Source organism: Poecilia mexicana, unplaced genomic scaffold (genome assembly GCF_051168715.1).
Source record: "Poecilia mexicana isolate PSO_F unplaced genomic scaffold, ASM5116871v1 scaffold_6, whole genome shotgun sequence".
Lineage (NCBI taxonomy): Eukaryota > Metazoa > Chordata > Actinopteri > Cyprinodontiformes > Poeciliidae > Poecilia > Poecilia mexicana.
In genome coordinates, this window is record NW_028263375.1 from 4074473 (window position 1) to 4088059 (window position 13587).

At 45.1% G+C, this 13587-nt stretch overlaps 1 protein-coding gene across 1 annotated transcript in view; it reads left to right on the forward strand.

Moving 5' to 3' along the window:
• The window catches only part of LOC106918846 (cadherin 13, H-cadherin (heart)), a 40781-nt gene extending 29506 nt beyond the window's left edge, over positions 1-11275 (forward strand). The window contains exon 4 of the mRNA XM_014988889.2: positions 10979-11275. Coding sequence (XP_014844375.2) covers positions 10979-11165 — 187 coding nt within the window. The 3' untranslated portion in view covers positions 11166-11275. The remainder of the gene's footprint in view (positions 1-10978) is intronic.
• Positions 11276-13587: the final 2312 nt, after the last annotated feature.

A 13587-nucleotide genomic window follows, 5' to 3' on the forward strand; every position in this document is an offset into this window, starting at 1 on the left:
GCACCGGCCTGCAGCACCGGCTGCAGCACCGGCCTGCAGCACCGGCTGCAGCACCGGCCTGCAGCACCGGCCTGCAGCACCGGCTGCAGCACCGGCCTGCAGCACCGGCTGCAGCACCGGCTGCAGCACCGGCCTGCAGCACCGGCTGCAGCACCGGCTGCAGCAGCTTTACTCATGCACGGTGCCAGATTAAAACCCTCCTGAAAGGAGCCAAGAGGAGCAGGACGATGTGCTGTGAAGCAGGAGAAAATGTTTCTGCTCCTGTTAATTACAGGTTCATTGTTTTCAGTTGATTCGGAGGCTTGTGCACCTCATTGTGATGAGGAGGTTTTATAGTCGGTTTGTTGCTCAGATTTATTCCATGTCTCTCCCAGCGGTGCCACCGGCTCTGGATGTTTCTGTAGGTGTCTTTTATCCAGACACATTTTCTGCTCCTGCCAAATATTGAAGAACCAACCATCTATTTCCGTCCTCCAGTTCAGGCCGCGTCTCTCTCCGTGCTCCACATTGTTGCTGTAGGTTGAACGTTGGAGCTTTGTTCACGACACGGAGGAGTTTCTGAGCCTCTTTTAGACCTGAACGTCGCAGAAATCAGGCAGGAAAAGGACCAGAGAGATTCCTCTGATTCTGAGTAAACTGGTGATCAAATCTAAACGCTTTGTAGTCAGATGTTTAGTTCCAGGTTGAAGTGTTTCCTGCCTTCAGAAGTCCCTGATTCTTCATGGTATGGATCCATCAGGGTGTTGGAAACGTTCCTCTGAGGTCCAGCTCCATGTTAGTCGTGTTTCATTGAACTTCTATTTATGCACACTTTGAAGCATCGCATAGAAAAGTTTGATGGAAACAAAATGACATCTTCATTTCCGTAAAAACATTTTTACACTGGCTGGAGGTCGACTTTCCTGAAACAGAGTTAATCTGCTAACGGGGAAATGGAAACAAGTTTACTGAATAAGTAACGCTCCGTCCACTGTGGGTCTCTGCCTTACCAGAGGCGCTGGGTGTCCATCTTGGAGTGGAGGAGTCTCTATCTTTCTGAGTTGTGTTCATGCTAGCTTCCAGCCTCCACTTCCTGTTCATTACAGCCATGCGTAGCGTCAACATCTGGAGAAGTTTTGCTCTAAACCAGTTCATAGAAACACGCTAAATTAGCATTTTCCTTTTTACTTCTTTTTGTAGCATTTTAAAAGTTCACTCAAAATTAGCATGACAGCTGGATGTAGGTTTGGACGTCTCCGTTTGGTGGCTCTGGTAAGGCACAGTGGATGGGGCGTTCGCTACGTCAGAATTTATGAGTGCTATTTATGTTTTCATCTTCTCTTTAGTGCTTTAACTGTTTTTAGAAAACCTAAAAACCACATGAAGTGTAAAAACTTTTTGCAAAATTGAGGAAGTTTTTTCAAATTTTGCAGTTTCCATCAACCGTTTCTAATTTGATGCTTTAAAATTCAAATCAAAAACCGTTGCTCGAAACAGCTAGTGATCCAGATCCCAGTCCAAGTTAAATAGACTTTAAAGCATCTTGTTTTGCTGTTAGCTGACGTTCCCACCGAGCCTCTGTACCTGCATCCTGACCTCCAGTCGACTCATTAGCTGATGTGGATTTCCTGTAAACTCCTGCTGATTAAAAGCATCGTTAGCCGTGTTTCCTGCTTCCATTTCTCTGGCCTGCCAGACTTTCAGGTGAGCTTCTGTCAGGAAAGCTTTCTAAGAAATTAAAATTCTCCAACGTTGCCAATTATTCTTCTGAGCCTGGTTGTAATTGTTGCCATTTTAATGGAAATGCTTTCCGCCCTCGCTGTGCGTCCACATGCTTCTCTTCTGGGACGCCGAGGCCAACCCGAGTCGCTGTGACAGGAGATTGATGCAACATGTGCCAACTTCTGCCTCCTCTGCATTGCCACATTTATTTCCCCGGTGCAGAGCTGCTGCACTGCGCTGATACAGACAAGAAGTATGACCAGGTGTGACATGGGCAATTTGTACAAATAGCCTCAGGTAATGGTTAGCCAAAAACTGGGGAGCTCAGCGGAGTTTCAACCTGAAATCCAGCCTGAGACGGCTGACTGAGGCGATTGGAGGCAAGCCCAAAGGAAACGCTTCTGTTTTAAGTACAGTGGCTTCAGAGGAAAGTTCCCTCTGTTTCTCTGTTTGTGACTCAGAAAGGAGGAAGAAAAAAGAAAGCCATATTGTGTCAAGTTAGAGGGAACAGAAATTTAGTTGACCTGGTGCTTCGTCAGCAGTCAGCTCAAAGCTTTGGGCTCAGATGTGTTCAAAGTGTCAGGCTGTTTCTGAGCTCCTCACTTTTCCTCTCTTTCCTCTTGTTCAGCTGCATGTCTCCCACTTCCACTTGTTTTACACCTTTTAATTAGTTTCCATGAGCAGCTGCCAGCATGCCTAGGTGGGCCCCATGTGGGGGAAAGGAGGGCTGATATATGGGTCCCATATGGGTTTGTCCGCTGGTTCCACGATGGCCCCACATGGGTTTGTCCATTTAGGGCCCATGTAGGGCCCATGTAGGGCCACAGCCCACATGGGCTGTTAGCTGACGTTTAGGGCCCATATAGGGCCCATGTGGGCTGTGGCCCTACATGGGCAAACCCATGTGGGGCCATCGTGGAACCCGCGGACAAACCCATATGGGACCCATATATCAGCCCTCCTTTTCCCCACATGGGGCCCACCTAGGCATGCTGGCAGGACGGCATGTTTTGAAGAGTGGCTTAATAAAATGGGTTTAAATCATGGATTACGGGTTAAAGGTTCACTCCAATGAAGAAAACCAAAACGAAGTTCTGCAATTTGATCTGTTTAATTAGGATTCTCAGGGAGTTCTGTTCCTGCAAATGAAAGTTATTTAAATAAAAGGTTGGCTCTTTTAAAACCCATCTTCTGCCCAGGTCCCTCTTGAAAATGAGATCTGGATCTCAACAGGGTTCACCTGGTTAAATAAAGGACATAAAAAAAACATTTTCAGTGTGAGAATATGATGCTGCAATAAAATATTCAGCAACTGGTGCAAAAGCTTATGCTAAGAGTAAGAGTCTAATGTTAGCTTATATCAGTGTGAACACAAAGGAGGCGTTAAATTGTAGCCCCGCCCTAGTGAGCGCGGAGCCCCGCCCCATTAATAGCATAGCCCCGCCCCAGTGATAGCATAGCCCCGCCCCATTGATAGCATAGCCCCGCCCCAGTGATAGCATAGCCCCGCCCCAGTGATAGCATAGCCCCGCCCCATTAATAGCATAGCCCCGCCCCAGTGATAGCATAGCCCCGCCCCAGTGATAGCATAGCCCCGCCCCATTAATAGCATAGCCCCGCCCCAGTGATAGCATAGCCCCGCCCCATTGATAGCATAGCCCCGCCCCAGTGATAGCATAGCCCCGCCCCAGTGATAGCATAGCCCCGCCCCATTGATAGCATAGCCCCGCCCCATTGATAGCATAGCCCCGCCCCATTGATAGCATAGCCCCGCCCCAGTGATAACATAGCCCCGCCCCATTAATAGCATAGCCCCGCCCCAGTGATAGCATAGCCCCGCCCCAGTGATAGCATAGCCCCGCCCCAGTGATAGCATAGCCCCGCCCCATTGATAGCATAGCCCCGCCCCAGTGATAACATAGCCCCGCCCCATTAATAGCATAGCCCCGCCCCAGTGATAGCATAGCCCCGCCCCATTGATAGCATAGCCCCGCCCCAGTGATAACATAGCCCCGCCCCATTGATAGCATAGCCCCGCCCCAGTGATAGCATAGCCCCGCCCCATTGATAGCATAGCCCCGCCCCAGTGATAACATAGCCCCGCCCCATTAATAGCATAGCCCCGCCCCAGTGATAGCATAGCCCCGCCCCATTGATAGCATAGCCCCGCCCCATTGATAGCATAGCCCCGCCCCATTGATAGCATAGCCCCGCCCTAGTGAGCGCGAAGCCCCGCCCCATTAATAGCGTAGCCCCGCCCCATTGATAGCATAGCCCCGCCCCATTAATAGCATAGCCCCGCCCCAGTGATAGCATAGCCCCGCCCCAGTGATAGCATAGCCCCGCCCCATTGATAGCATAGCCCCGCCCCAGTGATAGCATAGCCCCGCCCCAGTGATACCCCGCCCCCAGAAAAAACATTTAACGTCACATTTAAGGCAAAGATGGAGCAAAAGATCAACATTAGCGGGTTGCTATGGAAACGTAAACACAGCAAACACACAGCAGTCACCACGTTCTTACCACTGAGGGAAACTCTGCATCTGTCTAAGCATCCAACCATCATTCATCCATCCATCCATCCATCCACCCATCTATTCATTCATCCATTCATCCATTCATCCATTGTCCCTCACCTAAATAACAGCCCATCATAAACATCTGAATAATTATTTCACAATAAGCTACAAATTCTAGTTTTAATTATGTGACTATTTACACGAATGTATAAAATAAATAAATCTGCTTTTTAACCGTTTTGGCTGAAATTGATTGATTCTATAAAAGAGAAACTCTTTCAGTGGCAGGTTTGAGCAGCATCTGTTTCTGTGCCTCAGCGTTGTAAATCTAGTTAAGTTATTTCTAACCAGCAGTTTGAGCACATGACATGTTTTCACTATAAACCTCAGAGTTAAACCTGTGTGGTTTCAAAGAGAAGAAAACCATCCTGAGAGCTTCTATCACCCACCTTCATGTTGATTTCAAACTTTTTTCAGCTTTGCATCGATTTCTGCCATGAAGATCAAAGTAAAGCCATGGAGGCTCCCAGCGTAGCTCCGATTTTATTCTGTAATCAGAAGAGATTAGAGAAAGTGGAGAAGTTTCCATCGTATCTTCAGAACATCTGAATTGATTAAGGAGTGCGAGTCAGAAACGCCTCATCCCTTGATGAACAGGTTTCTCCTGCAGGTCTTAGGAAACCCGTCACTGTTTGATTCAGTTTGCATGTAGAAATAAATCAGTCGCATGTTGCAGAATGAGTCTGGATCATAACTGGATTGGTTCAGTTTTATCGCCGTCCTGCTCCTCCATTAATGCTGCGTTGGGTGGGAACTAACACATTCATCTCACTTCATTATATGAGGAATCTGGAGTGGTCTATTCCATACATCTGTTTGATTACTTCATTGGGAATAGAAACGTGTCACTGACGTCACTGCTCCTCAGCTCGCTCTGCTTTGTGTTGGTCTGATTACATTCTGATATTTTTCATACAGTTTTGAAATGTGAAAACGTTCAGGGAGCGTAAAAGCTTCTGCACATTTTGAAGTCATCTGCAGCTGCAGAAACTGATTCCTGAGGGAACCACGTCCAAATAAAATCCTGCCTACAGATTCATATGAAGACGAGTTCAGATATCCTGGTAGACCTTTGTTCCATACTTGAACATATTTAGACTTCTCTGGTTGGACCTGGATCTTCCGGCGCTAATGTTAGCATGTCAGATCATTTATTAGAAATGTTTCCCAGATAAGCTGCAGTAACTGTTGGGCTGTAAAGATTCGCTCCACAGCAGCGATGGTGAGATGCTAAATGTGGAAACGGAGGAGAGAGTTTGGTTTCTCAGTTCCAGTCTCGTGTGTTTCTGTCTTATCTCCACTTCTGATCCCTCTGCTTATCTCGCTCTCCCTGCTTTACTTTCTCCTCTTCGTGTTTCTGCACATGTGGATGAAGTGCAGCTGCTGCAGCGAAGCGCGACTCGACGCCACCTCGCTGCTTTCAGGGCATCTGCTGATTGATGTTCTCATATCTGCTGCTCACACACGCAGAAACTCACTATTAGCTTCTGCGCCGTGGCTGAGAGTCGGGCTGCAGTCGCACCAGCATCCTGCTGGGAGGAGAGCGAAGGAAGTGATAGAGAAGCAGATAAACAGGGCAGCGACGTGAGAACCCACTGAGAGGCGCGACAGGAGGAACAAGAGACGAGGCGCAGGATGCTTACTGTAATCGCATCGCCTCTAATATCCTGTCACTGCTTTCCAACTTCAGGACTGCAAACAAGTTTCAGTTCACTGAGGAAGACTCTCCCCAGAACTGAGCTGCAGTCTAATGCAGCAGCCGCCAGCGGTGAGACGTGTTGGTTCAGCTGATCCGGCGAGCAGATACAAAACAGTTCTGGATGTTTTATGATTTTCCTGCTAAACTCATTGAAATTATGTAATATGTGTTTTATTAAGTCGAGTTCAGAAATCCTGAATTCTTCGAAGAAGAAATGAAATCTGTAGCTGATTTCATTCCATATAGCAGTCAGTCTCACCAGGCCTCTGACTGAAGACTGTTTCTGTATGACAGTCTCATGAATATCATAACATCCTAACAGACAATATTTCACAGTCATCAGCTAACTGAGCTGATCCACCTCCTTTGCTTGTGCTGCTCCTTCCGAACCCTGAAAGCTGAGCAGAGGGATGCTGGAGTTGGGATGCTGGAGTTGGGATGAGATCTCTGGTCTCTATAGAAACAGTTTGAACTTCCTCCGTCTCTCTGCTCTGAATCCAACTCCTCTGGGATGTGGGGTCAAAGGTCAGGTTTGACTTAGCTTTGAGGTGCTAATCTGCTGCTCCCATGTTGTGTGTGCTGCCACCATGAGAGGCGTTTTCTAAATGTATGCTAAAAACATCCATCGCCATTTTATTTCCACGTTTAGGAAACTGCAGAGGCGTTGGAGCGTTTTTCTGTTTCACCAGCTGAACCCTGCAGCCTGCCCCCTGGAGGCGGCGGTGATCGCTGCGCCGTTCTTACCTCCAGAGCTCAGTGGTCGCAGTGGAAACAGCAGAAATGGTTTCAGTTCCTAAGCGATGAGTTCTGCTGCAGGCAGAGCGACGAGCGTCCAGAGAAACGAATGATGGCCAACAGGAAGTGAAGAGACGGATGGAGGAAGTCAGCTTACGCTCTGGGAGCTTCGCCTCCGTTCTTATCGCATCAGACAGCCGAGGGAGCTCATGAACATCGGACCAAACTTTTAATGATCAGCTTGTTGTGACGTTGAGTCTGCAGCTGGCTAACGATCACAGACATGCTGGATCATCAGAGCGCCGCTGCAGAAATCCGTTTCAGCTTCCTGTGGGGCTCAGAGGAGCCGCGGCGTCGCCGGGTTCATAACGAGCTTCATCTGGGAAGCAGATCTGCTCTAATCAGATATTTGATTACTAGATGGGAGACTCAGACTGCAGAGATCTGGAAACTTGACCTACATTTGGTTTGGAAGTGAAGCTCTCAGAGGCTCTGCTCCGTTTTTAACGAGATCATCTGAGCATCAGCACAAAAAATCCATTAAAGAGCTTTAATGGAGTCTCCCGGTTAAAACTTCATCATGTGACTGGAGCAGGAGGAAAACCGATAGCCAATAATAAACCAATAATTTATGGCAAATCATTTACAGATAAAGTTACAGATGAATGGAAACCCATTTCCACCATGGAAGAAAAACCCAGGAATTAAAGTTTTGAGTTTTAAAGTCATAATTATGAGATTCAGAGAAGCAGCATGGCTTTCTGTCTCCTAATTACGACTGTGAAAGTTGAAATTATGACTTTTATTCTGGAAATTATGGTTTTAAAAATAGAAATGAAAGTAAATGTTTCAGTTCAATCTGCTGGGCTTTCAGAAACTTTTACACTAATTTGTTTCATCAAATAAAACAGAAATGATGAACATCACTGAAGCTCCAGACCAGGAAACATTAACAGACAAGCAGATTTTATAATTTACTAAAATTATTAGTGGAGACATTTCCAATATTTAATATGCTTCAGATGTTTTAAGCAGCTCTGTTTTCATTTATTTGATAATTAACTTATTAAGTCTTGGTAAAACATCAGCCTCTCAGCAGGATGACATGCAGATTTAACACAAATTACAAAATGATCCAATTTCTTGCTCAAATCATAGAAAATCATCATTTTCAAGAGGATTTGAAGTAACCGTCTAATTCTAGCCAATTAAAGCGACGGCGTCTTTCAGAACAGACTCTCAGCCGGGACGGTTGGCTGTATTTGGGTTTGGATCCTGGTAACGCAGCGTAAAGCAAACCGTTTGCAGATTGGCTGGAGCCGCTGCCAGTCGCCTGAGGAAACGGCTTCAGCCAGCCAGCTCTCCGTCAGGGTCACTCTGTCACCCTCAACTTTACAAAACTTCTACCAAAATAATCTGGAAGCATCTTGTTGACTCCTGGATGAAATAAAAGCAGGCAGGATATTGTTGTTTGCTTGTTTTTCCTGGTTTAAATTGGATTTGCCGTTGAATGTGTCCAGGTGATACAAACTGACTCATTTGTTGACTGATTTGTTTTGGCCTCCGCTGCTTTTGCAGATAAGCACGTTGAACCAGATATGAAAATTCTTAATGGCTTTTTAATGTCTTTCTAATTTGCACTTTAAAGCGTTCTAATGGACTGCTGTTGTGTTTGCACAGAGGGAGAAACGGTGGATCGGTCTGCTAACGTTCAGGCAGGATTTGGTGTCTGCAGGAAGGGCCAGGGTTTCACCTGATGAGCAGATGTTTGGGTTCACGGCTGGTTAAACGTTTTAACACATTCAGCCACTTTTCATGTTGGGAAGGAATCTGATATGAATTTACTACAGGCAGGATTTGATTATAACACTTTCCACTCCTGCAGAACTGATGCCAATTAAGGTTAAATATGCAGCAATTATTCTATAAAACATCATAAACCTCAAGCTAAACCAGTCGCTTCTGAAAAGCATCATGGAGAATCAACTGGAAGTGGAACTGATGGCTTGCCGTACTTTTTACTAGCACTGACAGGTTAAAGTATTAACTTTGATTAATTAACATGTTAAACAATTTTAATGCAATTATACATTTTCTGGCTCTGCCTCTATTTATGTACCCAGATTAAGTCACATGACTGCGTTTGTGAAACGGGAAATATTTCAACGTTTAGACGTTTTCAGATCTATTAAAATAAAATTCATTTTATGACTTTCAAAGAAAGTGAATAAACATCCTCATCAAAGGCTCCCTAAAATATTTAGACAGTTCTCCAGTTTTATGTCAGTTTAACTGCCGCTGCGTAAATAACCAGCTTGTCGTTATTGGCATCATGCAAAGATCTGCAGAGATGTTCCAGATGACGGGACGCTGGAGAGCCTGATCCATTCAGATGATGAAACCGTCGTGTAACAGTTACTGCTCAATAATGTAGTCAGAGATGAGAAGGAAACATATGGAGGTTAATAAGCTGAGAGCCGCCCTGCTACAGTAAAGATGAAACTCAGATCCTCTGTGTGTGTGTGTGTGTGTGTGTTTGTGTGTTTGTGTGTGTGTGTGTTTGTGTGTGTGTGTGTGTGTGTTTAAAGTAGAGCGATGTGGGACAGATAGAGTGTGTGATGTTTAGCATGTCGTCATTAACGGTGCATTTAACCTGACTGCATTCCTCTCCTGTTACAGTGAAACATTATTTGCAGGTTAACAGCAGTAATCATGGGAGGAGAGTGAGTGTGTGTGTGGTTGTGTGTGTGTGTGAGAGAGAGAGAGAGAGCGAGAGGGGAAAGGTGTGAGCAGAGGTTGATTGCGAAGCCATTTCCCAAGGCTTAGTCGAGCTCTGTTAGCTGAAGAGCTCAATTTCAAAGACAATTTCTCCACTGCTGAGCACTTTGGCAAAGAGCAGCTGTATGGAGAAGGAATTATGCAGCCTGGTGTGTGTGTGCGTTTGTTTCTGATACCTTGTGGGGACCGACACCTGGTCCACTGGGGGAACCCTGCGCTGTTTGTGATGCTAGCTCAGAGCTTTTTTAATCAGCGTGTAGCCGCCATTAGGGCTAAAGCTAGCCGTCATTAGAGCTAAAGCTAGCCGTCAACAGGGCTAAAGCTAGCCGTCATTAGAGCTAAAGCTAGCCGTCAACAGGGCTAAAGCTAGCCGTCAACAGGGCTAAAGCTAGCCGCCATCAGTGCTAAAGCTAGCCGCCATCAGGGCTAAAGCTAGCCGCCATTAGAGCTAAAGCTAGCCGTCAACAGGGCTAAAGCTAGCCGCCATCAGTGCTAAAGCTAGCCGCCATCAGGGCTAAAGCTAGCCGCCATTAGAGCTAAAGCTAGCCGTCAACAGGGCTAAAACTAGCCGTCAACAGGGCTAAAACTAGCCGTTAATAGAGCTAAAGCTAGCCGTCATTAGAGCTAAAGCTAGCCGCCATTAGAGCTAAAGCTAGCCGTCAACAGGGCTAAAACTAGTCGTTAATAGGGCTAAAGCTAGCCGTCATTAGAGCTAAAACTAGCCGTCAACAGGGCTAAAGCTAGCCGCCATCAGGGCTAAAGCTAGCCGCCATTAGAGCTAAAGCTAGCCGTCAACAGGGCTAAAACTAGCCGTCAACAGGGCTAAAGCTAGCCGTTATTAGAGCTATAAAGCTAGCCTTAGCATTGGTCCAGGATGCTTGGCATTGTCTCTGTGTTGTTGAAACATTTCCAGCTAACCTTCCACCAGTTTTCTTCCTTCCTTGTTGTTCATCTAGAACATGATGAATGTTTCTGGTGTTGATTTGTCGTGTCTGAAACAGTTTGGAAATAAAACCACCTGAGCGCGTTTATCAGCTCAAACCCAGAGCTACAGTTAGCAGATGTATAATTAAGCATAAAAATCTAATAAGTGTTTTTTCTAGGAATGCATTGGTTATCAGAGCTTTACTTACCCTCTGGTTTTTATTATGGCCTTGTTTACATGACAGAAGCTTATTTACACCCGCTCAGTTTTAATTATATGAAGTAAACAATTCGAGGATTAATCTATTTTTATTGTTGAACTTTAATTATATATTTATATAAAACAAATGCAGTCGCTTCAGAACCCGTTTTATTTGACTCAACTCTTATTTTTAATTATATTTTTGAAGCAGTTGTAAATTCTCTTTTCTCTATCAGGCAATTAGGAAATGTTTTCTTGCCTCAGCCGCTGTTTGTGCTTCTGCTCTCAAATATGAACTAAAACTGAATCTCTTGCTGCTGTTCCAGTCACTTTGTTTCTGTCCTCCTAACCTTTTTGCAGATATGCGGTTCTGAGCGACCCGGCGGCTTGGCTGAGTGTGAACCCGGTCAGAGGAACCGTCAACACCTCGGCCTCTCTGGACCGGGAGTCTCCATATGTCCAGGCGAATAAATACACAGCTCTGTTCGTCGCCACAGACAACGGTGAGTTCCCTCCTTTCAGCGCGGCGACAGGAAGTCGAGTCTGAAGCAAAATAAACAACAGGAAATGGATTCTAACGACCTGTTGGCATCGGTGCTGTTCGGTTTATAACAGCTGTGGTTAACATACTGACCCAGAAACTCACCGTCCCTTTAATGCCAGGCTAAAAAACAGATAAATGTGGATATTTTATTTAATCTCTTATTTCTTTTGAAAGTTTTACGGTTGTAATAAAGTTGTTTTTATTGCTGTCATCCAGCCAGACGTTTCTGTTTTCCTGCAAACAGAACCAAACATTAAACGCTGTGAAAAAATTTAAACCTCACCACAAATTTCAGCTGCTTCTGCTTTATTAAGATCTTTAAGAAACGCTTCATTTCAGACAAACAGAAGCTCAGTAAAGACTAAATACCTGAAATGAAGCGTTGGTCTCTGCTTGGATCACTGAAGGTTTTATCAGAACTTTATACTGGACCACAGATTTGTTGGGTTTTTCACGTCCCAGTTCTTATCCTTTTACCTTCTCATAAGTAACTTTTCAGTGACATATTGGAGTTCGTTTTAAGTTAATAATGTCTTAATATTGATGAGAAAAGCATTTTTTTATTGCCAAAGGAAAATATGTCTTATAATAAGTGAAATTATCAAGCTCCTATGTCTGCTGAAAAGTTACTTGTAAGTTAATTTGTCTTATTTTAAGTGCACTAAAATATTTACAGTGTAAACTAAACCAAAAATATTTGGTAAGATTTTGAGTTTTTGCAGTGTAGTCGACTTTTCACAGGTTGGTTGGATAAATTCTTTTTCCTCATTTAAAAACTGTTAGTTCGTACTCAGGTTATGTTAGTTTCCACATCACTGCTGTCCGGCTCACCTGTCTGTCCTCACCTTCGTCCTGCAGTGGCGCCGCGGCGGCCGTTGGTGGCGCTGTGTGTGTCGGCCCATCGGCGCTCTCTTTCATTTTTAGTTTCTTTCTGTCTCATCGTCGCTCCCCGCCCCGTCAATCCATCTGCTCTGCTGCTCTCAGGAGATCCTGACAGATCCATTAGAGGAACTGAGGGATTCTATTAGCAGGCAGCAGAATAGCGACGTTGTGCAGGGGAATTCAGCAGCCGTAGAAAGATGAGTGCTGAAGGAGGAGTAATGATGGGGCTGGAGGAGAAGGCGGGGAGAGGTGGAGGGGTCAGCACAGGAGAAAGGAAGGGACATGAGACGAGATAACAAGAAGAAGATAGAGAGCCAGGAGGACGGCGGCGGAGAGAGGGAAGAAAGACAAATGGAAAGTAGATCCAGCAGAGAGAGGAAGGACGACGAATGGACAGTTTGATGGTTTTCTTTTACTTTTTTAGCCGTAGCCTGATGGATAACCTGAAATTAAGTTCAAATTTATTCAAGAAAATCAAAACTAATGTCATTTCAAAGCATCTTATCAGCTCATATCCACTAATGCAGTCAGTTACTGTTTAAAGTCAAATCAGCTTTTTTTGATTTCATGCTGAGTTATGCAGATTCACTGATTATTATCAACTCATGTTGTCCTGCTGAAGGCTGGAAGGGAGCAATCCAACATGGCTGCAAAATCTGAGGGAATAGTCAAAGTTTAATGTCTGGGAGAAACGGACGGACGGACGGACGGACGGACAGATGGACAGACGCTGCGGTGAAGTGAACTGAGACATGGACCCAGCGTGTCCAGAGCATCAACCATCAGTGTCACAGCAGGAGCTCAGACGTCTCTCTGCTCATGTTGCTCAGCAGCTTCTCCTTCTTTCTGCTGCTCCAGTTTCAGCCGCCCAGCAGAAACGCCTTTCAGTCCTCCAGCTGTGAGCTGAAACAGAACGAGCTTTGACCCGGCCCATTTCACTCCTGCAGTTTCTGTCATTGGCCTGAGAAATTGGCTCCGTCCCCACAGTAATCTCTGCTGTGATTGGATGACAGCTTCCCTATGTAGGCTGCTATCAGGCTATTGATTTCCTCTTACACCATCATCATCTTTATATTATGTGGAGACTCTGGGGAGTTCCTGCTCAGAGCAGAGCTGTGCCAAACAAGCAGATCTGTATGAAGCTCTTTGGTCACAATAACATGAGAGGGAAAAAACTGCAGGGAAAGTGAGAATGTTGTGAAAGGAAGTCTAGTAAACACTTAACTTTATTAACATTTAAAATAATTCCTTCTATTTTGAAAGGAAAGTAAAAATAAAAAAGCAAAGAAAATGTATAATTTTAATTTTATTACTAGACTTGAACATGAGCGTCATAAAACCTGACTTGGACTTGGCCATTTAGTCAGTGTTTATGTCTGTGAGGTTTTGCTGTTGCATGATTCACTTCTGTCCTAGTCAAAGCCTTCCTCCATTCTGTGAAAGCATTGCTTCAAAGCAGTGGGACGTCATTCTGCACACAGTCACCTGATTATCAAAACAGATTCATAAAATGAGCTGCAAAAAGTCAAATTTGAAGTCGTTG